General features: G+C 40.0%; 1 protein-coding gene across 7 annotated transcripts in view; it reads left to right on the top strand.

Annotated features, from left to right (window-relative positions):
* The window catches only part of PPP1R12B (protein phosphatase 1 regulatory subunit 12B), a 255,019-nt gene that overhangs the window by 157,964 nt on the left and 74,006 nt on the right, over positions 1–23,049 (top strand). For all 7 annotated transcript variants that reach the window (XM_021003139.2, XM_021003135.2, XM_021003136.2 and 4 more), the window contains one exon: positions 1,853–1,894. In XM_021003139.2, coding sequence (XP_020858798.1) covers positions 1,853–1,894 — 42 coding nt within the window. The remainder of the gene's footprint in view (positions 1–1,852; positions 1,895–23,049) is intronic.

Below are 23,049 nucleotides of genomic sequence, written 5' to 3'. Positions count from 1 at the left end.
AAGGTGATCATACTGGGAATTTAGGGGTCGGTGCCGTAGAGGTATCAGACTCACCTGATGCTAGCTGTCCACAGCCTTCTTCCCCTTCGCACATTTAAAATAATAGTAACTCACCTTCATATCATGTTTGAAGGTTTTCCAAGCGCTTTCCTCACAATAACCCAATGAAATAATAATGATAGCTGGCCTTTATATATCACTTTAGGGTCTATAAAGTGCTTCCTTTACAACAGCACAAAAAGGGAGGGTAGTGTAAATGTTATTACTTTTATTTTTAGATAAAGAAACCCAGACTCAGAAGAGTTTAAGCGACTTGCCCAGTTCATATGGCTAATAAACGTTGGAGCTGGGACCTGAACCCAGATCTAATAGCTCCAAGACTATCCTCTTCTCCACTGGACTAAACAGCTAAGTGGCACAGTGGACAGAGCCTTGAGCCTGGCGTCAGGGAGATCTGACATTTACTGGCTGTGTGACCCCAGGCAAATCACTTAACTGCTGGTTGCCTCCATTTCCTCAGCTGCGAAAGGGGAATCATCATAGGTAATAATAACTTTGTAAGGTTGTTGTGAGGATCCAGTGAGATACTATAAGTGCTCAGCACTTATTCCCTTCCTCCTCCCTCAGACCACACACCCTCAGGAATCCACATTTATGTGTACAGAACTCTGTATTAATATTGTAAGGAAATACAAGGCCATAAGCAACTTTTGATGGGGGAAAGGAAGGGACCACATCATCGTGAGCTCACATGAATACAGTCAGCTCAGATATTCATAGAATCATAACTGCTACAACTGGCAGAGAACCTAGAGATCATCTGGTACGCTCCCCTCAGTTACAGATGAGAACACTGAGGCCTCTGAGAGGGGAAGGACTCGCCTCTAACATCACCCAGATTGCAGCAGAGTTGGAAGTCAAACTCGGGCTACCCGTGTACTCTTTAAAGCCCTTTATACTCCACTACTACTATGATGCATAGGTAATGAAATAAGAATAAAAGTATGGATGATTGCAATGTCATTTTAAAAATAGATATATACTCCAATAAAATGGACCACGTTTAAACACGTTCCTGTCTTGGTCTGTGGCACAGCTGAGGAATCAGCGTGGACTGTGATTGCTGATTATCGTGGATAACTTAAAAATGTCAATCCGTTCATCAACAAGATGATGAGAGTAGTAAAATACTCATCTATTACAAACTATTCTCTTGGTAGAGAGTTTTATTTGCTTTGGAAGTGTGGTGTAGGGGAAAGAGAATTGGACTGGGGAGTCAAAAGACCTGAGCTCTGGCTGTTGCTACCTCTGTAGCTATGAAAATCATTAAACTTTTGAGCCACAGTTTCCTCATTTATACAATGAGGATAATCTTATTTGCTCTACCTAATTTACAAGGTTGTTGTGAGAAAGCCTTTTATAAATGATAATGCTCATGCAATTTTTATTCTTTCCAGAGGTGATATAAAGTGAAAATAGGAAGAGGGAAGTTGCTTTTCTTTGTTAGCAGATGAATTTTTATTGATAAGGCTCCCATTTACACAAAATTCATTTAAAGTGTTCATCTGCAGTTAATATTCCTTAGCTTCCAACCTGTGGTGCCTATTGAAAGGGAGCAGCAGCATCAAAGCATCACTTGGCAGTCACCTTTTGCTATCCATCAGGCAACTTCTTGCTTGAAGCACTGGGAAGTGTAGGTGACAGGAGCTGACTTTGTGGCTGCCAGGAGTGCTGTGACAGTGACTGTCCCTTCTCTCTCTCTCTCTCTCTCTCTCTCTCTCTCTCTCTCTCTCTCTCTCTCTCTCTCTCTCTCTCTCTCTCTCTCTGTCTCTCCTCTTCTCTTCTTTTTCAGGGAGATGAAACTGAAGTCACAGAAGACATGAAAGAGGCATGGGTAAGTAACAGGCCAGTGAGACATGTCCCTCTAAGGTCAGCCTTGCTCGCATGCATTAAATTTTAATGGAGGGAGCAACAGATTCCATGTAGCTTAGTTGGCTAATGAAAATGTCTGGGTTCAAGTTAGCTATCCATGGGGGTTTGGAAACAGTCATTCCACTAAGAGACATTATTTATTAGTTATTCTATGTTCTTAGAAAGATCTCCAAAGCTATGACCTTGAATTAGATTTATGTTCTTCAACAACAGTCTGATAAGACCTGTCTTCTCTATTTCTCAAAGAGGTGTTACAAGATTATGGGAATATCTTTGAACTCTTTGGAAGAAAAGTAATGTGGTCAATTCCTGTTTGTACTAATGGAGAGGGGAAAGAAACATGGATAATATAAAGCATCAGATAACTCCAGAGCCATTCATACTTGGCTTTAGAATACAATCAGACACCCAAGAAACAAGCCCTTCTGACACTATAGTTAGAGACCTGGAGATCCCTAGCTGGTTAGAGGATAGGGAGAGCCCCAGCTCACTCCACATAAACCACAAAGGGTATAATTTTCTTGAGGATAATGGAGAATTAAATATATTGTTCTTAGAATCATTCTTTGGGAAAAGAAGGATTTGTATGTTGGCTAAAAGATTTAAAGACTGCCATACAAGTTCTTTATTATGGAAAGGAGTATATAATGGAGATTTGTTGCTATCTTTCTTTGTTTTCACAACCAAATCATAGTCTCAGAAGTACTTTAGAATCCCACATAGAAAATCAGCAACTAAGTCAACATGAGCGAATGAAGGAGTAAGTGGAGCAAATGTTTCATCACCTTTACTTCTGTGTTTGAGTTGAAAGTCCAAAAGGCCACCTCCAATGCCCCATCCACAACTGAGGTAGCTGTAATATTCTGTACTCAAGAAAGAAATACCCTTATTGGTAGAGTATAGGATTGTGGAAGCAAGCTGTGAGCTTGTGAGCTGCTGTGTTATATGAAGTTGCCAACAACTCTTTGGCTTTGTGGTGTGTTCATAAAAATCACTCTTGGCTCATAGTAAGGGGCTTGGGGGTAGGGGAAGGGAATGTGGGTGAGCTGTTGGAAATGTTTTGGGAAAGAGTTATGTTACCCTAACAGAGTGACAAAACTGAATGGCACCAAAATCTATGGAGTGCTAAAGTCCATGAAAAGAATTGAAATTGAATTCAGTTCAGTTCAATTGTTGAAGGCTTTGGCATCATGGAACAAATCTCTTTTCAGTGGCATTGGGTTTTTTTTTTAAACCTTTCTGTACTTCTTGGCATTAGAAGTACCTCCAGATAGTACATTATATGTGTTCCAAGATGTCCCAGCCTGGAGCTCCACATAAGCAGAATTGAGAAAAACTGGATAAGCCAATATCTTGAGAAGTTTCACTTTAAGTCCGTTTATTAAAAACTGAAGAGTAGATCTAGCTGATGAAGACAAGCTAGTCTTTATGGACTGGAGTGAAAGTTACTTGACAACCTGAAAAAGAATCCACTCACCCAGTTCCCTGGAGCACCTGCCAACAAATGCCAAATATTTACCCTTTGAGGCATATACCTCAAATATACCTTTTGAGGAAAGTTCAAATTGATTAGAATAGTCTCTTAGTTGTTAACCTTTAGGTGCCAGTACTATGATATGAGAATGAACATGGTCCAGGTCTCAGAGAATTAACCCCCATAAATGATGAAGAAAGTAAAGCTGTTGTTATGTCAACAGAGAGAAAAAAAGTTTAAAAAAAAATTTTAGTCCCTCTATTTAGGCTAGTGTGTTCTAGTGAAAGTATTAATTATTGGTTCTCCTACTCCTATTTTCCCTCCCTTCTAATACTGGCAGGTGTGAGACCACTCTGTACCAGCCTACATGCCTGGTCACAACTCAGTCTAAATTACCACACTTCTGCTCCAAGACAAGTGGCTGGCAGCATCTTAAAACTCTTCCCTCGACCTTACTGCATGTCCATCCACCAAAGTGGCAGCTCCCCAGCTCTGTTCTATCAAGAAAAAGAGAAACCTGGCAACTAGGCATACAGAGTGCTGGACTTGGATGGAAATGTCCCTTTGGCTGATCAAAATGGGCATTGTTCTTTCCTCTCTGATCTTTATTTAATTCAGTGAAACTATAGCTGCTATTGAGGTAAATGCAATTCCCTTTCCCTTTCCCTGGCCTACCCTATACTGGGTATTGAGATTGCTTAATTTCATGAAAGCCACTAGGTGGCAACGTAGGTAGAATGCTGGGACTGGAGTCACATAGTAGGGGTGTTATATAAATGCTCCTTCCTTCCTTCCTTCCTTCCTTCCTTCCTTCCTTCCTTCCTTCCTTCCTTCCTTCCTTCCTTCCTTCCTTCCTTCCTTCCTTCCTTCCTTCCTTCCTTCCTTCCTTCCTTCCTTCCTTCCTTCCTCCTTCCTTCCTTCCTTCCTTCCTTCCTTCCTTCCTTCCTTCCTTCCTTCCTTCCTTCCTTCCTTCCTTCCTTCCTTCCTTCCTTCCTAGCTACCTGCATTCATAAACTTAATTCTCTGTACCCAGGCAGGGTTAGACCCAGCATCACCATCCTATACATTTGGAGGTTTCCCCTATTTTAGAAGCTCTCCAGAGAACATTTACAACCTATCACTTATCTCTTTCTGTAACAACATCAGAAGCCTTCTTTATAACTTACCTGTATTCCTAAGGCATAATTTAATCCCATTTCTTTCATTTGTGCTTAAAGTGGAGAGTAACTAATTTATATCCTTTATATAATAATTCTTCCAGTTATCAGTTCTGTTCAATATTTGTTTGATGTTACAATTTTTCACGTCTGCCCCAGACTCAGAGTGGGCAGGACTACAGTTCCTTACTGTAGATATTATAGCACATTACTATTGAGAGCTGGGCTTTGTTCAAACTCAGGAAAGTACGTGGTTCTCCTCTAAACCCATCTGCATTCAAAAACCCTTGGACTGCTTACTAAAGCGGAGCACGTTTGTTCTAGGAAGTGTTGACTCTATGATGAAAGCTATTTCTTATGGCAGTTTAGCTTTATGGTCTACATTAACAATTCACATGTGGCAAGACAATTTCCGTCAGTCAAAATTCTTCCTGTGTCAAATTTAGTAAAAATAGAAAATGGGTCTAAACCGTAAGAAGAGGGCATCAATCCCAATTATGCATAAAAATGTAGGGATAGAACTTTGCTTTCATTTGTAATGTTTTCTCTATCAATGCTAAAGAAATCAGTGTAGATATGGCCTTAAAAACACTTCCAGGGGGCAGGTAGGTGGCACAGTGGATAGAGCACCGGTCCTGGATTCAGGAGGACCTGAGTTCAAATTCGGCCTCAGACACATAGCACTTACTAGCTGTGTGACTCTGGACAAGTCACTTAACCCCAATTGCCTCATCGGGAAAAAAAAAAACACTTCCAGAAGGTAGCTGTTTAAATTTTCCCTATTTTTCTTATCTACCACTTTGACCTTTTTTTTAAAATTTCTTTGAGAAAAGTTTGTGCTCCTGCCTTTTTTCCCCACTTTAAGGATTTACTCTTGTGCATACCATTCCTAGAGCCAGTGTAGCTTGTACACTTGAATTCCTCACTAGAGGGCGCAAGTGCTTAAGAGAAATGATGTTGGTGAGAAAGGTACCTTAGGGAACTTAGTTGAAATCAAACTGCTTTTATTTCAAAGGAATTGCTGAAGAGCATTACTAGCAAGAGACTGTTTTCTAGGTTATAAATTGTTAGGGTTCCAGAGATCACGCACTCCGACCCTTCTTTGTAATTGGGGAAACCAAGCCCAGAAGCTTAAGTAACTTCCCCCAGACATGCAGCTGGCATGTAGCAGAGCCAAGAGTAGAAGGCAGCAGTGTAGGGAAGGTGAGGGAGCAGTGGACTTGGAGTCCCGAAGACAGGATTTGAATCTTACACCAGATGCCTATGACTCTGGGCCTTAACTACTTTATGTGAAACATGGGAAAAATAATAGCACCTACCTCATAGGCTTGTAAGGACTAGATGAGATGATGTATATGTTAAGTGTTCTGCAAACCTTAAAGTACTCTAAAATGTGAGCTGTTATTATTGTTACTATTAGAACTTAGGTCTCCAGATTTCCAGTCCAGTGGTCTTTCTACTCTGCTACCCTTCCCATTTTATTTAGATTTAAGGACACAGATGCTAAATTAGAATTCACAGTTTATCCTAGTCCCGAATATTATTAGACTTTTTTTATTATCAGAAGAAGAAGAAAAAGAAAAAGAATAGTATTTTATATAGAACTTACTCTGTGCCAGGCACTTTGATAAGCACTTTATTAATATTATGTCATTTGTTCCTTACAACAACCCTGGGACATACATTGTACAGTAAAGGAAACTGAGGCAGACAGAGCAGCTTGCCCAGGATTATACAGCTGGTCACTGTCTGAGGTTGAACTTGAACTCAACTTCCCTACTCTAGGCCCAGTACTTTATCCACTGTGCTACCTAGCTGCCTTTAAAAAATACCCTTCTTAAAAGTCAAATTACCAGGTATGTTTGGTAAATGGGAAAGGCTCCCTCGATTGAGATCTGTTGGGCATCAGCATTTTCTTATTCTTTTTGGAGGAGGTTGGGAATTATGTGTGTTAAAAACTCAGCAACTTCATGCATTAGTCAAGAAGATGCTTATTTCCTATTTTTGGAATTCCTTTTGCTTTTAGGCAAATAATTGTAGTCCTGGGCCTGGGCAAGCTCTAAAAATCAGCATCCTGCCCAGAATAGATCAGCTACAAAGGCTCAAAACAGGACCTCAAAGGGAACTAATGTATCCCCTTGGCTTATCTTTGGGCTGCCAACACTCTCCAAATTAACATTATATAGAACAGAGATGGTGGCAAAGAATTTGTCTTTTCATTGATATCCAGGGCATCTGCCCTTCTTGAATCCAAATGGATCCTGAGCCTCAGTCACAAGTTGATATGGGGAAGCCCCTTCAGGAAAAACACATTTCAAAAAAGATGAGTGCTAAAAATGTTTAAAATTCAAACTGGATGAAAGAAAAGAGCAAAAATAAAACTGTGTTCTAAGAAGTAGTTTTGAGGGAGAGAGTAATACATAATTGGAGCTAACTGGTCACTGAAATATTTTTGTAAAGACTTAAAACCACCAGCAGGGATATTCCCCCCTTTTTTTTTAAGATATCCTTATTACTTTTAGCATGTTAAAAACAATGACACAAAAAGGTATACAGTTAAAACTGTTATGGGTTACATAAGAAAATAGTGTGTATATATTTCACATATATATATATATATATATATATATATATATGAAATCTATAGTATTTACCATTGTTGATATATGTGTGTATGTGTGTGTATACACATACACATATATATTTGGGGGAGGCAGCATAGGTGCTACTAGCATAAAGTAAATTGTGCAGTGTAGTTCATTATAAATCCTAGAATCAAGGTATAAATTTTAAGGTTAACATCCTTGGCTACATTATATACATATATTCCAAGCAGCTATCAACAATCTAAATCAAGAGCCCAATAATACTAATAATCAGAATTTCTTTGTGATTCAGTGTCGTGTTTAGCTATTAATATGCTGTATTCTATCATTTAAAATGTTATCAAGTTCTTCAGAATTACACCAGATACATTTTATGTATACAAACAAGATCTGTCACATTCAGTAACCAAATAAATGCTACTTCCATTTTCAAAGGCATTATATTTCTGTACCTTAAAACTTTAAAGAATTAGCCTGCAGCAAAAATAGGCTGCAATGCCTATCTTTGCAGCAGGGATATTCTTCCCTCTGCATGGTATAGGATATTGGACTAAATGACTTTTAATACTCTTCCAGCTCATAAGTCTACAAATCAGATATTGACTTAGACTGGTATCTTTGACTCAGTAGACCTATTTCCAACTAATTTTTCAGTACTCTTATTTTACTTCCTAGTCAGAGTAATTTCATAAAACTGAGTAAGTCATAGGAATAGAAGATAAATGCATTCATAAAATTTCCTTTTTTGCATCCCCTCTGCCAACTCTTCTTCAGTACTTGAACTTGGCTCTAGATGAGATTTTTCCCTCTCTGTTTTTAATTATCACTGAGCATTGTTCAGCACCTTGTGAAGTATTCATCCCCTGCTTCCTTCTGCTCCACAGACCATGTCCAGACTGCCTTTGAAGTCCACAAGTGTAATGAGCCTGTGCTCCTGCTACCTCAGAGGGATTCTATTGATTAAACTGTAGCTGCAAATGTTTTTTAAGTGGTTTCTCTTCTTTGTCCCTCTTGCCTTGCCTAATTTATCTTTGGTTTTATTTCAGCTTGGAACAAGGAGTACTGCCATTTTAGTCAAAAGGGTACTTCCTTTGAAACCCCTTATCTCTAGTCACTGCTCCCAAGTCGGATCTACCTCCTAGATACCTAGAATGGCAGGCTCTCTTATGTACATGATAGTGACATTTCCCCCATGACCAGCTAAACTGCCTTTTCTGCCATCATCTGAGACTTCATACTTTTCGTGTATTTTATATATAGATTTCATTTCAGCTAAGAACTAATTACTTTTTTGTTGTTGCAAGGGGTTATTCACAAGGAGAGAAAAAGAGTAAATCTGTATAAAATAGATGAATATATAAGGACACGTAACTGGGAGTACATAAAAAGAATATGTTAACTGTTTTAATATGTACCAAACTTGCTAATCTCTACCTGTGCCATCTTGCTATTTCTGTCAGTTGAATGGCTGGTGATCATTTTTGTTTTCCCATGACAGGTCACCTGTCATGACTTCTTTGCAATACCATTTTTCCCATCTCCTAGACATCATTTTTAACAGTTATGTATTTTTTCAATTGTCAAACTTTTTTTTCTTTCACCTGTGTCTACCACCTAGAAAAAAAGAAATATGAAACCCTTGTAACAAATAAGTATAGTCAAACAGGATTAATTCCCACATTGACCACCTCCAAAAATGTGTTTCATTCTGCATATTAGTCCGTCACCTCTCTGTCATTTTGTTGGCAATATCTGTAATCTGTTAGTACCTGATTCTTCATCTTGTCATGAGGATGAAAGTATTTAGGGTTCCATTGACTTTAGTTTTTTACTTTGTACATATTTTTTAATAATAACCTACATTTATATAGCAGTTTTAGAATTTACAGAGCATTTTCTGTACAACAGTCCTATGAGGCAGGAAAAGCACATATCATCACTCCCATTTGACAGATTGGAAAACTAAGGAAGCAGCTTCTTATACCAGAAAGAGTATTGGTTGTACAGTCAGAAGACCTGGGTTTAAATCCTGTTTCTGATGCCTCCTGTCTACATGGCTTGGGTAAGTCACTTCATCTCCTTTGCCTAAGATGAAGAGGTGTGACTAGACAGCTTCTGGTGCCCCTTCTAGCTGCAGATCCATAAGCCTGTGTTCTTCAGATTAGTAGAGAGATTGAGCAGCTTTGCCCATGGTCACAGATAGCAGAGCCAGTGCCCAGACCGAAGCCTTCCAACTTTTCTTCAGTCCAGTGCCCTTTCACCTAGAATATGTAGTCTTATTTGTAAAGTGGCACACATGGGGAGTCAGAGCAGCAGCCTCTTATTTCTGCATGCCTTTATTTGATAACTGCATTAAGAGTCTTGATTGTTGGGGCAGCTAGGTGGCGCAGTGGATAGAGCACCAGCCCTGGATTCAGGAGGACCTGAGTTCAAATTCGGCCTCAGACACATAACACTTACTAGCTGTGTGACCCTGAGCAACTCACTTAACCCCCATTGCCCAACCAAAAAAAAAAAAGAGTCTTGATTATTTTTCACTGAGGTCTTAAATTATGTGCTGAGATAGTCCAGAGAAGTAATGAAGCCTGAAGAATTCTGCTTTTCCCCAAATTTCCCAAAATTCCTTTTGAGCATATGACCAAATGAAAGGTTTGCCCTGCTAGCTGAACTTTCGGTCTTTTCTTGTCTTACCTATGTTACTCTCTCCACATTTTCCCCTCTAGTCCTGGTCCTTTATTTTACAGATGGGGAAACTTAAATGCCTGCAGGTTACGTATCTTGCCCAAAGCCCTACATTCGTTAGTGGAGCTGGGATTCAAACCCAGGTTGTATGACTCCAGTGCTGCACTGCATACTGGTCGGAGAGCCTCAAGCTTTTCAGGTCCCTTCCATCCTAAAGCATTTCCCTAAGTAAGTTTTTGTCCTGATCTCCTGCAAGCCCTGGAACTTTCCCTGCCAGTCTTCTGAGTCTGGATTTTTTTCCTTTTCCTCAGCAGCAGGATTTTCTACAAGTGCCTCTTTCCCCCTAAAGCACACCTAGTTATTTCCTAGCATCTCTTTCACTTTGGAAAACATCTTTGCCTGCACTCTTTCTTTTAGGTGAATTCTGGGTCTGTTTTGTGTTTGCCTCAGCCTGGTTGCCTAATATGGTAAGGTATGTCCAAGCCACAGCCTTTGCTGTTGAGATAGGGAAATAGCTTCACTAAGAGAAGAGACAAGGGCAAGTGAGGCTCGAGCTGAGACTCATTGAGGGGACGTGGTTTGCTTAGGTTGTTTTTGGTAAAGTTTCATTCCTTCTGTAACTGTCATGATCTTTTTTGAAAGCACAAACTTTTCTTGCTGGTAAATAGATGAGAAAGATCACAAAACAATGGCCTTGTTTTCTTTAGTTTTAAACAGATCAGTCAGTATGCTCCAGGGAGAGGAGTCCAGGCCCTGTTGGGAAAAGTTGGAGACATTCACTAAAATGATCCAGCTTTTAATGATGTGTAGAGTAAGAATAGACTGAGTAAGCAATGGATCTTATAAACAGTCCTTCTGGAAGCAGCTTCTTGGGGTCAGCAGAGACTCCCCCTATGCTTGAGATTTGGGAAGGGACTGCAGTGAAGGACCGTGAGCAGTGGGGTCTGGGAAGGAGAGGGAGGCTGAGAAGTGCCCCAGACCAGCTTAGTGGGGGGGAAGCTGCAATCCAGGGGGGGGGGGGAGGCGGCAGTGGGCGTCTGTGTTTCTTGACTCCATGTTGGCCCAGAAAGGTCATTCCTTTCTCCATAGATTCACTCTGCCTTGGACAGTAAGTTTCTTAAAATACCCCAGCATGTTCTGATTTTCTATATATGGGTCATACTTATGCCTCATTCTAGCCATGAGCTCTGTAAACCATTGTAAGAACAAAGTTGTTTTTGACATATTCCTTTTAAAGTCTTGTCTGATTTGTGGTTGCTAAGAAAAACTACATAACCAGAACTCTGAGTTACCTGATAGGAAGCCCTATCACTTGTTGACACACCTCATAGTTTTGGTTGATTGTTGCATAAAGCAGTTCCTCCAGTAAAGAATCAAAATTAATAAACATTATATAAGCTGGACTCTAGAGTAACTGTTTGGGGTCATTTCATTATCTGGAGATAAAAAGATTGATCTCTTATAGATAGTATAGCTTTGTTTCCTGATCTCCTTTCTCTTGACTTTTCCCATCTCAGGCCTCCGGTTACTTGACCTCCTGTGACAAATAATCTCTCCTAGGCTACCTTAAGACAGACAGAAATGAATCTGTTTTTCTGTGCTTAAGAGGGTGTTCTTAAGACAAGAAGTCTTATAACCATCTCTAGCTTTGAACATTTCTGTTCTATTGTTACCATAATGACAATTTAACAAATTTGTTTACAAAAGAGTAGAGCTATTTTATTAAAGTAGTCTGGCAGGGACCTTAAAGAAGCAGGCCTTTAGCAGTAACTATTCCCTTTTCAATCTGAGTTCAAGCGTTTGTTTGATTTTAGTAGCTGTAATTTCTTATCTTGTCAGTACCCCTGAAGAACTTAACAATGACAGTGTGTGTTTGGCCAGTGTTGAGGTTCTGATAAGTGATTCAGGCAGCAAATAGGGTGTGGAATATTCCGTGCCTTCTGAGGAAATAACTGTTTTAGCATGTCTGACAAACTTCCGCCAGACAAGTCCAGTTTTGTCACCAATGACACAGCTGGGTTTGAGACATTAAAAAAGGTTGCTTTTTGGTAAGACTGAAATGGTGGAATATCTGTGGTAAAAATGAGTATCTGGTTACTTATTAGTTATCTGTGCAGCAGTATTAATTATCTATGTAGCAGTTTGGGATTCACCAAAGTGAAAGAGTAAGATTTATAGCTATTTAGTGAAAATGATATTATCACTATATAAACTTTGTGTTTTTAATAGCCAAAGAGAATATTCATTTATGGCTCATAAATGTTTCCACAAATGTGCCCAACTTAAATGTGTTTTTAGAGAAGGAAATAATTTTAAAATATTTTGCATTGTTTTACAGCCTGAACTTGTGTCTCTCACCTTTCATGTCTAGTCTCTTGCCAAGGCCTGTTATTTTTACCTTCACACATCTCTCCGTATGCTCCCTCCTCACCTCTGACAGTGCCACCGACCTGGTGCTAGCCGTCATCAGTCCACGCCTGGATTATTACAGTGGTGTTCTGATTGGTTCTCCTGCCTCATCTCTCTGCACTTCAGTCCATCTTCCACTCAGCTGTCAAACTGATCTTCCTAAAGTTTGTGACTGTCTTAGCATTGTACCATACAAGTATGCACATGTGCACACGTGTGCACAGACACCCCCCCACACACACCCCTCCAGTGGCTGTCACATCAAGTATCAAAAAAACCCCATCCATATATATATATAAAAATCCTCTGTTTGGTTTTAAAAGGCCTTCATAAACTGGCCCCCTCCTTCCTTTCTAGCCTTCTTACACTTTAGTCCCCTCCGAGTACTTGTGATCTAGTGATACTGACCTTGATGCTCCTCACACAAGACCCTGACTGCACTTTCACTGGCGCTCCCCTGTGCCTGGCATGCTCTCCATCTGCGTCTCTGCCTCCGGGCTTCCCTGGTTTTTCCTTCAGGTCTCAGCTAAACTCCCACTTTCTACAGGAAGCCTTTGTTAAATCCCCTTAATGCTAGTGCCTTCCCTTGGAGACCTTCCAGCTTATCCTGTATGTCCTTGTTTTGTACATAATTGTTTATGTGTTGTCTCCCCCATTAGACTGTGAGCCCCACAAGCCCCTTGCCTTTCTCTGTATCCTCAGTGCTTAACACAGGGCTTGGCACATAATTGGTGCTTAATAAATGCTTCTTGACTTGATTTTATTAGTGTGTCTGCTTGAAGGTACATTCTGTTGGTTGAAGGAAAAGATAAAGCCTTTTTTTATTACTAAAACTTAAATACACAATAAGAAAAGAAAAAGAAACATAAACTTACGTATTGAAATTTAAATACAAAATAAGAAAAGAAGAGAAAAAAAGCACGTCATGTGCACAGCAGAACATAAGAGATAAAAACATTTGTAACTTGACAACTTAAGACAGAATTTTTACCACAGCTACAGTGCTTTTAGCACTAGCTTATGTTTCCAAAATTATTCCAGATGATGGAAATTTTAAAAATGAAGATAACATATTTTTGAATGTTACTATGAAATCAAAGAAAAGGCTTCATTTAGAACCATGTCAGTAGTGTTTCGGAAACGTCGTGCCAGGTTGGGGACCCAGTTCTTCTGCCAGGAGGTGATCTTCCTGCTGATACTTGTGGCAGAAGAGAAATAGATGTGTATGACTTGTTAACTGGAGGGACAAGAGAAGGGGTGGCCACACTCTGATGCTCCCTGGTCATGTGGGATAATTGAATCAGTTCTGTAAGCAGTGACTCTCAAAATAGGCAGGGAAGAGAGCGTGGTAGTAGTGATCACTGCCTGCGCCACTGAATATCAGCCCACATGCCCCCTTTGGCTCGCATGTGGTGGGTTGTTGAGTTAGAGACACTTCACTTTTCTTTTGGCCTAGTAACTAAGCATCTTTCCAATTCTCTCTGCTAACTTAATTGCTGACAGTTTAGAGGAGGATAAGGTGAAGTTGGCTGTTGAGATGGTTACATGGCATTTGTTCACCCTTGGGAAAACTCTGATGAGTTTAGATCATGCTATTTGAGGCCAGAGACAAGCTCTAAAGCTTTGTATGTGTGCGGCACGGGTGCTGCTGCTGCTATATGTTCTTTATAGCCCTTGTGTTATTTTAGATGAAATCTCTCTGTTCTGTTCTGGCTCATTACCCTTTGAGGAGCAAAATCAGGAGTGGCCCCTCAGCGCCCCGTTATCTGTTTCCTTCTTCTGCTCTCTTCCTTCTTCACCCTCCCAAAGACCTCTCTCCTAGGTAGGCTGAAGCTACCGATTGGCTAGATAAACCAAGGACTGTGTGAAGTTTTACATTTAAGATTTGTAGATCCCTGGAAAGGGTGCCTGTCAGAAAGCTGTGGATCGCCATCATTCACCGTAATTCCTGGGTTGTCATGTGAATTCATGAATCTGAAGCACATTTACCTTGTTAGTCTTTTTGCTTTGGTGGTTTTCTTTCCTGAATATGAGGAGGACTTCTTTGAAGGTAGGGAAGGGACACATACAGAAAGGGGAAGGAGAAGATTTTCACTTCTGAACACCTGGCTTTCCTGCTGAAATAGATTGTTAGTACCTAACTAGAAGTTCCTTGAAGGCAGGAAACCTGCCTTCTATTTCTTTGGATACTCTTTAGCACCTAGAACTAGGCCTTGAACATACTTAGTAAATACTTGTTGGAGTAATTTTGACTCAGTTTCCAGTGGGGAGGAGACGGCAAACTCATTGCTTTTGTCAGTCAACCAGTACTTGGTACATGCTAGGCACTGTGCTAAGCCCTGGGGATGCAAAGAAAGTTCTTTCAGAAGTTGTTTTCAATGTCTCCCTCATTGTGCTTACTTAGCACAGTGCCTGGCACATAGTAGGTGCTTAATAATGCTTGTTGACTGACTGACTAACTAATTCAGTGCCTTTCCCATTCCTTCCAGAAGGAATGGGATTTTGGCTGCAGGGTTACATCAGAAGGGTAATAGAAGTTACACAAAAGAGTGGCACTTACCCGTTGTGGAATTTTATTCTCTTTCATGGCTCATCAGCCATTTATGACTTTGATGGATTTTCTTTACTTAACAGTATTGTGAGCCCCTTGTTAGTTGCAGTTTGCTTTGTAGGCTTAGCCCCAAGTCAGTTTGCCATTTATTTTCTTGCAAAGGCTTGAGCAGTGGAGACCAATCATCTTATTAGATTATAAATTGCATTGTTGGTTTGATTTTACACTTTAAGCCTCTCCTCCCCAAACAGTTCTTACTCCACAATTCTGCTTTTTCCCCCCTCTTAAGAACAGATGATATTGTGTGACCCTGGGCAAGTCACTTAACCCCATTGCCTAGCCAAAAAAACAAAAACCAAGCAGATGATAGGCCTGCATTCTATTGTATTATTTGCCTGCTTCTTTTAGAATATTTGAAAATAAATTAATCACATTTCCCCCATCCTAGAAGAGGATGTGTTATAAAAGGCCTTTTGGATTAAGATAGTGGATAAGACAGTGACATGAGAACCTCATTGAGTTCTTTATTATCCTGTAGTCTATCCCAGGCCTTGCCTTGTCCTCCCTCTTTCCTTTCTGCATTTCCTACATTTGGTTGTGGAAATTTTTCAGATAGGAGACCTAGTTGGGGGTAAGCAAAATTTTGTTGAGTAACCCTAAATGACCTTAACCCAGGAAGTTTTACCAGAATGCATTAGTGATACAATTGAACTTATATTTGGAAAAATATTCTCCAGAGATGATAGACTTTAAGTTAAGCAGAAATGGTTTCCTTTTCTTAAAAACAAATCAGGTTTTAAAAGAGTGGTTTCTCTCTCAGGAGAATACCTCCATCTGTCTTTTTCCTCCCACACACACACTTAAAAAAATAAAAAAAGCAAATACTCATTTGAGCATGGACAAGGAAACAGGAACTCATGGTTCTAGTCTGAGATAAATTACTTACTGCTTGACCTTGAGGAAGTCACCTAACCTCTCTGGGCTTCATTAGCCTAAAGCTTCCATTTAAATGCTCTACCCTGTTCCAAGTCTTATAGCCCTTATTAAGATTGAAATAATATATCTCAGTGAGCCAGAGCAAGATTCTGTTACGTGGATGCTAAATGTCCCAGATATGGATGATGAGGCTAATGGTCCCTGGCTTCTACTTATTTAATTTGCATTTTGAAGTGCTTTGAGTTCTTTTGATGAAAGGTGCTTTTGAACTCCAAGAAAAAATGTGTTCGTGAAAAATGATGGTACCTTACTTCAAAATGCTGCAGTGGTATGAGCAAGGACTTATGAAATGAAGTCTGCATCTCCAAACAGTTAGAAGCCTTACAGGAAATTCACTGAGGGCTTCTGCAGAGAACTGTTTTCACTTGTCAGATGAGTATCATTTTTGGTTCTTACAGCAGAGGTTGGAGGATTAAATATGCTAAAAACCATGGAATCTGGGAATTGAAAGAAGCCTCCAAGGTTACCTGGTCTTTCTCCTACCTTAGCAAGGATGCCCTTTATAACATCCCAAAAAAATAGGCATCTACTCTCCACCTAAAGACCTCTAACAGTGGACAACTTACAATGGAAATATAGGATCCATTCACTCTTCAACATGTAGCGAATATGTATCCTGAGCCTTACAGATGGTACCATAGACTGTCAAATTGGTACAGTTTGCTTTGGGTGTGTATCATCTTTTTTTTGTTTGTTTTGCTAGGCAGTGGGGTTAAGTAATTTGCCCAGGGTCACACAGCTAGTGAGTGTTATGTGTCTGAGGCCACATTTGAACGCAGGTCCTTCTGATTCCAGGGCTGGTGCTCTATTCACCGCGCCACCTAGCTGCCCCTGGGTATGTATCATCTTAAGAAAACCTCCCAAATCTGCACAGAGAAGTAAGTATAGGGTGCTGCTAGAAGAGAATCTTCAGGCTTCACAGGATTACAGGCTGGGTTTTGCCAATCCCTCATTTATTCCTTAGACCCACAAACAGAGGATAAGCCAATTTGGTATAAAATGCTTGTGCTAAGGGTAAACCAGTCACATGTTCAGATTTTTATCTCAGAAGGTTCACGTTATACCCACTGTAATATAACCAACTTTTATAAGTCCCAATTTTCACCCTTGTCTCTTTTTCTCTTCAGCGCTGTTTCTTTTTGATAGAATTCACACTCTATCCTATTGACCTTTTGTTCCCCAGTTTTTTTTTTAAATCTTTCCAGCTCATTACACTAAATTCCCAGTAGGATATGTTTCTAGGGTTGGATAAGCAGCTCTCTAGAGAGCTATGCTTTAGGCTTGCCTCATGTTTCTCTCCTTTGTATTACCACGTTTGACAGTTTTCCTTTTCTTTCCAATACACATAGTCAAAAAGCCCTGACCTCTGCTTCTTCAGACAGCAAATTCCTCATTGGAACAGTCTGTATTCCATTTATGGAAAATGGCAATAGGTAACGTACATCATGCTTACTGCACAGCCTGTTGCCAACTCAAAGAGCTTACCTTCTGTTTTTTTGCTCTCCTCTCTTCCGTATTTGCAATTTCACTGTATCTCTTTTGTTTACTAAATAGCTGAACAAACTTCACAAAGCAGGTATCTTCCTAACTGCAGCTACCACTTGTTTTTCACTTGGGCTGTATTTGCCATTTCTGCCAGCTACAAGTCAGAGTGGATATTTCAACTGCAGAAGTCAGACTGGAATTTGTGTAGCATTAGAAATGCTAGATTGTAGTGTTTAGGAGCATAAAGGTATGCTGGAAACACAGTGAGAGTAGACAGAAGGATACAGATTATATTTCATGAAGTGATTTAGGCCACCAAGATAATAGTTATTATTAGTGTATTGATTCTAGGAACTGTGTAGGGACAGGAAAGGTTCAGAATACAATAAAGATACACAATAATACAGACCATTTTGGTAATGGTTTTGGGATTCTTAAATCCCAAGAATCTCATGTTTTCTCTCTCTGGGTTGAATTTCTCAGAATATCCTAGGCAGATTTATTGGAGTTGAGAAGAAAAGTCTTTCAATAATTATTTCTAGGAGTAATCAAAAGAATGAATTCATATCCAGCACCATTTGTAAATTCCCACCTTTATGCCATGGAACAGTGATCCATAAATTCTCATCATGGACTATTTATTGATAAGAAATACTTTCTAAAGTAAGTCACAAACCCTATTGCGGGCTGTTGATTTGGAACCTTGTATTTCTCAGGCACCCTTTAGGGAAAGAAGTAGCTACCAAGTACCACTCTTCTTCTCAACCCTAATACACATGACTATCATATTGGGGTTGTTTCCTAGAATTCTAATAGATTATTTGGGAGATGGAGCGGCATCAGTTATATTAGACTTCAGACCAACTGAAATGACCTAAGAGTACGAACTTTGGCCGGTTGGTGAAATTGAGAACTATCCCAGATGCCTTGTTGAGCACCTTGGTCACTTTCACTAATGGAGGTAAGGGGCAGGCATCAAATAGCAGGATAGATTCATTAGCCACAAAGCCTTGGAGCACAACTGGTTTATTATAATGCCCTGATTATTGTATTCCCCATGTGGAGAGGGGCAATAAGACCACTTCATGTGGTGAAGTGAGGATGGATTCTTTACGAAGAGTCACTGAAGAGAGAACTTATCCAGGCAATGTAGACATTACCCAGTGGAAAGTAATATGTAGACCAGCATGGTATCCAGGGATCACAGATGTAGTTGGTTCTTCTAAACAAGGTCTTGGTGCAACCCAGGAAATAGTATTATAGAGGAACAAACAACAAGCCTTGCAACAAGGATTATTTAATAGGTGAATGGCATGCATGTTTTCAAGTGGAGAAATCAGTATATTAGATCTTCATTTAACACTTCAGTGTGTATGCATTTGTACCTATAAATACACACACAACTAACATGCTATGGTTTTAGGCCTATTTTTCCACTAGTGGTGATGTTATACTAACCTACAGACACTGTCTTACCAAGTACCTTTGATGACTGACAGCACCCATTTGTAAAGAGGACTTTTTTCTCCACAGCAAAGCTACCTGGACCATGATTCTGTGAATTTTTTGTTACATTTTGAATGACTAACTCCAGAAATCTAATTAATTTGTTTTTCACATTGGTTCTTTTTGCCACATCATCATTGTATTTTGTGAACTTAGCCAACTGCATTTCTTCAAGAAATGTGTGCCATTCTTGTACTTCACAATAGTATTTGTCTCAGCATAATTGTGTTTATGTGGGATTGCAATGGCCTCACGATTTAGGAACAGCAGAAGGGATGGCCATTTATTGCTCGCCCTGAAAGCATTTTCCTTCTAGACTGATTAAAGGAACTTTGAGTCTTGAGCCTTAAATTCATTTGTTTAATGACATGTGAATTCCAGAACTTACAAATCAGTAGGGGTAATGTTCTAATTGGTGTAACATCCTGCATGGAGGTGACCTTGAATTCTCCAAGGCTCTGCTAGCAGAGTGTGATCTCAAGTAGGTCCTACCAGTCTGGGAAGGTTTAGATCAGGAATTCTTAACCAGAACTGTAAACTTGCTTTTTTGTGTTTTAAATAATACATATGTTGATAACTATATTTCCATATAATTGGTTTACTTTGTAATACTTTGTATTCGTTTGAAAACATTTTTCTACGAAAAAGTCCATAGGCTTCATCAAACTGCCAAAGGAGTCCATGACACACAAAAAGTTTGGAACTCTTGGTAAGATTATAGGCCCTGTGATGAAATGCCCTCCATAGACTAATCTAGCTAATAAGAGGGTGGGTAATCAGTGACAAATATTTTAAGTCAACTGTTCATGAAGACCATTTGCTAAGGCTTGGAGGTATGGGAAGCTGTATGTGGAGGCACTCACTATCCACACTGATAAAATCATGGATCCTTGAAGTACATGCTGCATAGCAGCAATCTTCTTTTGGGATTTCTTCTTTTAATCTTACTATGCAGGCTGTCATTTAGGGCTTTCCTATGCTTTTGACTTTCTCGTATGTCTTCTGCTTAGTCATTTCTTGAGGATACCTTTATTTCATCGGTACCTGGGGCTTTTCTCTTGGCAGAGCCACAGTGACTCTGGGCTTGTTCAGGGAGCAGGGTTGAAAGGTAGGAGAAAGCAAAAGTTATTCTCATTAGTATTTGGAGACATGGGATGCCAGGGGAAGCTAATATGGCAAATGCTGTGGAGAGAAGAAAGAGTGAGGAACCAAGCTCAGCCTGGTCTGCCTTTTCATCGTCTGTAAATATTTAGCATTTTTGAAGGACAGCACTTTTGGGTCTTTGTTACAAGCATGGGCTTCATGGCTGCATGGTCCATGGAAATTTGGTAGAGGAAGGTAGAATTGAATTGTCTAATTAGCTCATTGTTTTGTTTTTTGCCCCAAGAGACTTATTTCCTTATCTGCTACGCATTTTGAAATCATGTGAATTAGAACACTTTCTCCCACCATCTGGTACAATCAGACAAACTTTTCATGGAGGACCTAAAAGAAATTTACCGAAATTAAAAGAAATGTAGCTGAACTCCAGTAAAAATTGGATTAAAAGTAGAATGTATGATCCACCATTCTGTTAATACTTTTGTAGGTTTCTGATGTCTGCTTCTGATATTTGCTATTACTGTAGATTTATAGATTCAACTTTCATGAGGCCCAATCATTTCACAAGCCTTGGGCTCATAACTTATTTACTTTTTTAGAATTCTGAACTTAAATACCAAAAAATAAGCATTTCCACATATATAGAACACAAAAAGAGGATTGTATGTAAAACGGTGAACCTCCATTTCATGCAGCTTCCTGTTTTTCTAAACCTTGAGTCCATCACCTCTCTGTCAGGAGGAGGGTAGCTTGCTTCATCTTAGGGCCTCTGGAGAAATGGTTATCATTGCAATCATAGTACTTAAGTGTTTCAAAGTTGAGGGTTTTTTTTAAAATTATAATGTTGTTTATGTATAAATTATTTTCTTGGTTCTGCTTATTTCACTTTGCTTCTACCCAGGATTCATCTCTTTCATGATTTCTTAGAGCACAATAATATTCTATGGAATAGAATATATTATTCTGTTAAACTCTGGTTTGTTCATCCATTCCCTAATTGATGGACATGTCCTCAGATTCTAGTTCTTTGTTTTCTTTACTTTATTTTCCCTTTTGATCCCCTCTTCTCTGCTGCATCTCCTCCCCCCCCCATCCCCAAAATTGGGATCAGGCATTTTATTTTGCTGTTTCTTACCAAGTATTATCCTCCCTCTAAAACCTTTCTGCTCGTTTTTTGTGTGTTTAATATAGTTCTTTACCAAACTATTTGTATTCCCAATTGTGTCTGTTCAGACCTCCATTGTATGTTTCATGTGATGCCCATTTTTTCCCTTTGACTCTCTGTTTTCAGTTGTTATAGAGTTACTCTTTCTCTTACATTAAATTTTTGGTTATCTCTGGATCTATAATAATTCCTTAGAGTGATCAGTTTTGTCTTTGGTTAACTCACTCTCCAGACTCAGTTCTTGAATTGAGGCTCTGTACCAGGGCCAGGCTTCACTCTCCTGCTGTACTTTTATGGGGCTGTGCTTGGTCTTGCCCTGGGTCATCTATATTCCTGCACTGCCTCTACATCCTAGAGTCAGTGGGATCCAGGGTCAAGGTCCTCTGGGTCGTCGAGGTTCAAAGCGCTGGATCTTCAGGGCCCTCTGTAACATCTCAGGACAGAGTGCTAGGGACTCTGGAGTCTGTGGACACCTGAGCTATCCACACCATGTTGGTTATTGCTGCCCTCATTGGCTTCTAAGGTCCTTGCTGTGAGTTTTTGGTAACCCTTAGAATTTCTGACCACCCTGGGGCTGTCTTGGAGGAACTGTTCTCCACCTTTGCTGCCTCTAGAAACAGAACCTTTTGCACTACATGTGTCTTTCCTATCTCTGGGCATGTTGGGCAACTACCAGCTTGTTTACTTTTATTGGCGCTGGTGGTGGCACTGGCTTTGCTGGTGGCTGTCTTTCCTGTTGCCCATGGACTTTTGACTAATCACGGAAACCTGGTCTGTGTGCAGACATCTGGAAAGAGACGCACCCATCCCAAGGCATTTCCCTGAATCTGTAGGAAAGTCCCACACAAACCTAACTGCCAACGGCCAGCATCTGTCAGAAAGCCAGTCTCTCACTTCTGCAGGCTTCAGGGGAATGAAATTCCACTCTTCCCACCTGAGGGGGAAGTACCATCCCTTTCACTAAAATCTAGACGTGAGGACAGGCTGGGGCGAAGGCTCCTGTGTTGTGGGAAATCCCTTTCCCATGGCCACACTGTTTCCTCACCTGGTAGTCCCTAAGTCAAAATTCCTGCTTGACCATGGCCCCGGATACCGCCCAGCCAAGGGCCAGGGCACAGACTGGGGGCCGGGGTAGTTTTGTGCTGTTATAAGTAAAAGAAGTCATTTATGTTAGTGTCTTGTTGGATTTCTTTATAGTTATTCAATCTGGTATGAACTGTAGATTTTTATTGGAGTGAGGTATGGGAGAGCTAGGCAGTTTGCTTCATTCAAGTGAACTTTTAGGCCTGCAATTTAGATATGCTTCCACTAGGTGGCAATAGTTTTTTTCTTTCTGAGTTTCAAGGATGATATTTTGACTTACATCCGCAAATTTTATTTGTATTTATTTGTATCACTAATAGTACAGCTAGAAGGAATATACATAGACAAAGGATATGGGCATAAGGTGAATTGGAGAGAACAACATAAAAATTAAAGGATGAGAAAAAAGTATACTGGGTGTGAAAGGAAAGGAAAGGTAGAATGGGGTAAATGAATGTGATTATGAGAAATAACTCATTAAAACAGCTGAACTTATGAGACCAATCAAGATAGTAGAGTAGAAAGACTCATACAGCTCAGCTCTCCCCTCAACTACTTCAATAAAGATCAAAGAAGAGTGCCAGACCAGGTAGTGATAGGGAAATCTAAGGGCGGGCAAACTTATTATCTCCCATAATTGGGGTGTTCAAGTAGAAATCTATACAGATGAGGAATGGGTAGGGAAAGTAGGCATCTAAACTTTACTTTTTCATCTGAACTAGTCAAAGGACAGTGGAACACACATATAGAAATATATTCGCCTCAATAGAGAAGGAAAGGGGGGAAATGAAAGGAGAGGGAGAAGAAAAAGGGGGAAATTATAGGGAGGGTAGATTTAGAGAAGGATTAGTCAAAAGTAAAACAAACTCTAAGCTCAGAGGGAGGGTCTCGAAGAGGGTTTT

Source organism: Phascolarctos cinereus, unplaced genomic scaffold, assembly GCF_003287225.1.
Source record: "Phascolarctos cinereus isolate Bilbo 61053 unplaced genomic scaffold, phaCin_HiC Scaffold_5;HRSCAF=322, whole genome shotgun sequence".
Classification (NCBI taxonomy): Eukaryota; Metazoa; Chordata; class Mammalia; order Diprotodontia; family Phascolarctidae; genus Phascolarctos; species Phascolarctos cinereus.
This window is presented reverse-complemented; position numbering and strand designations above follow the sequence as displayed.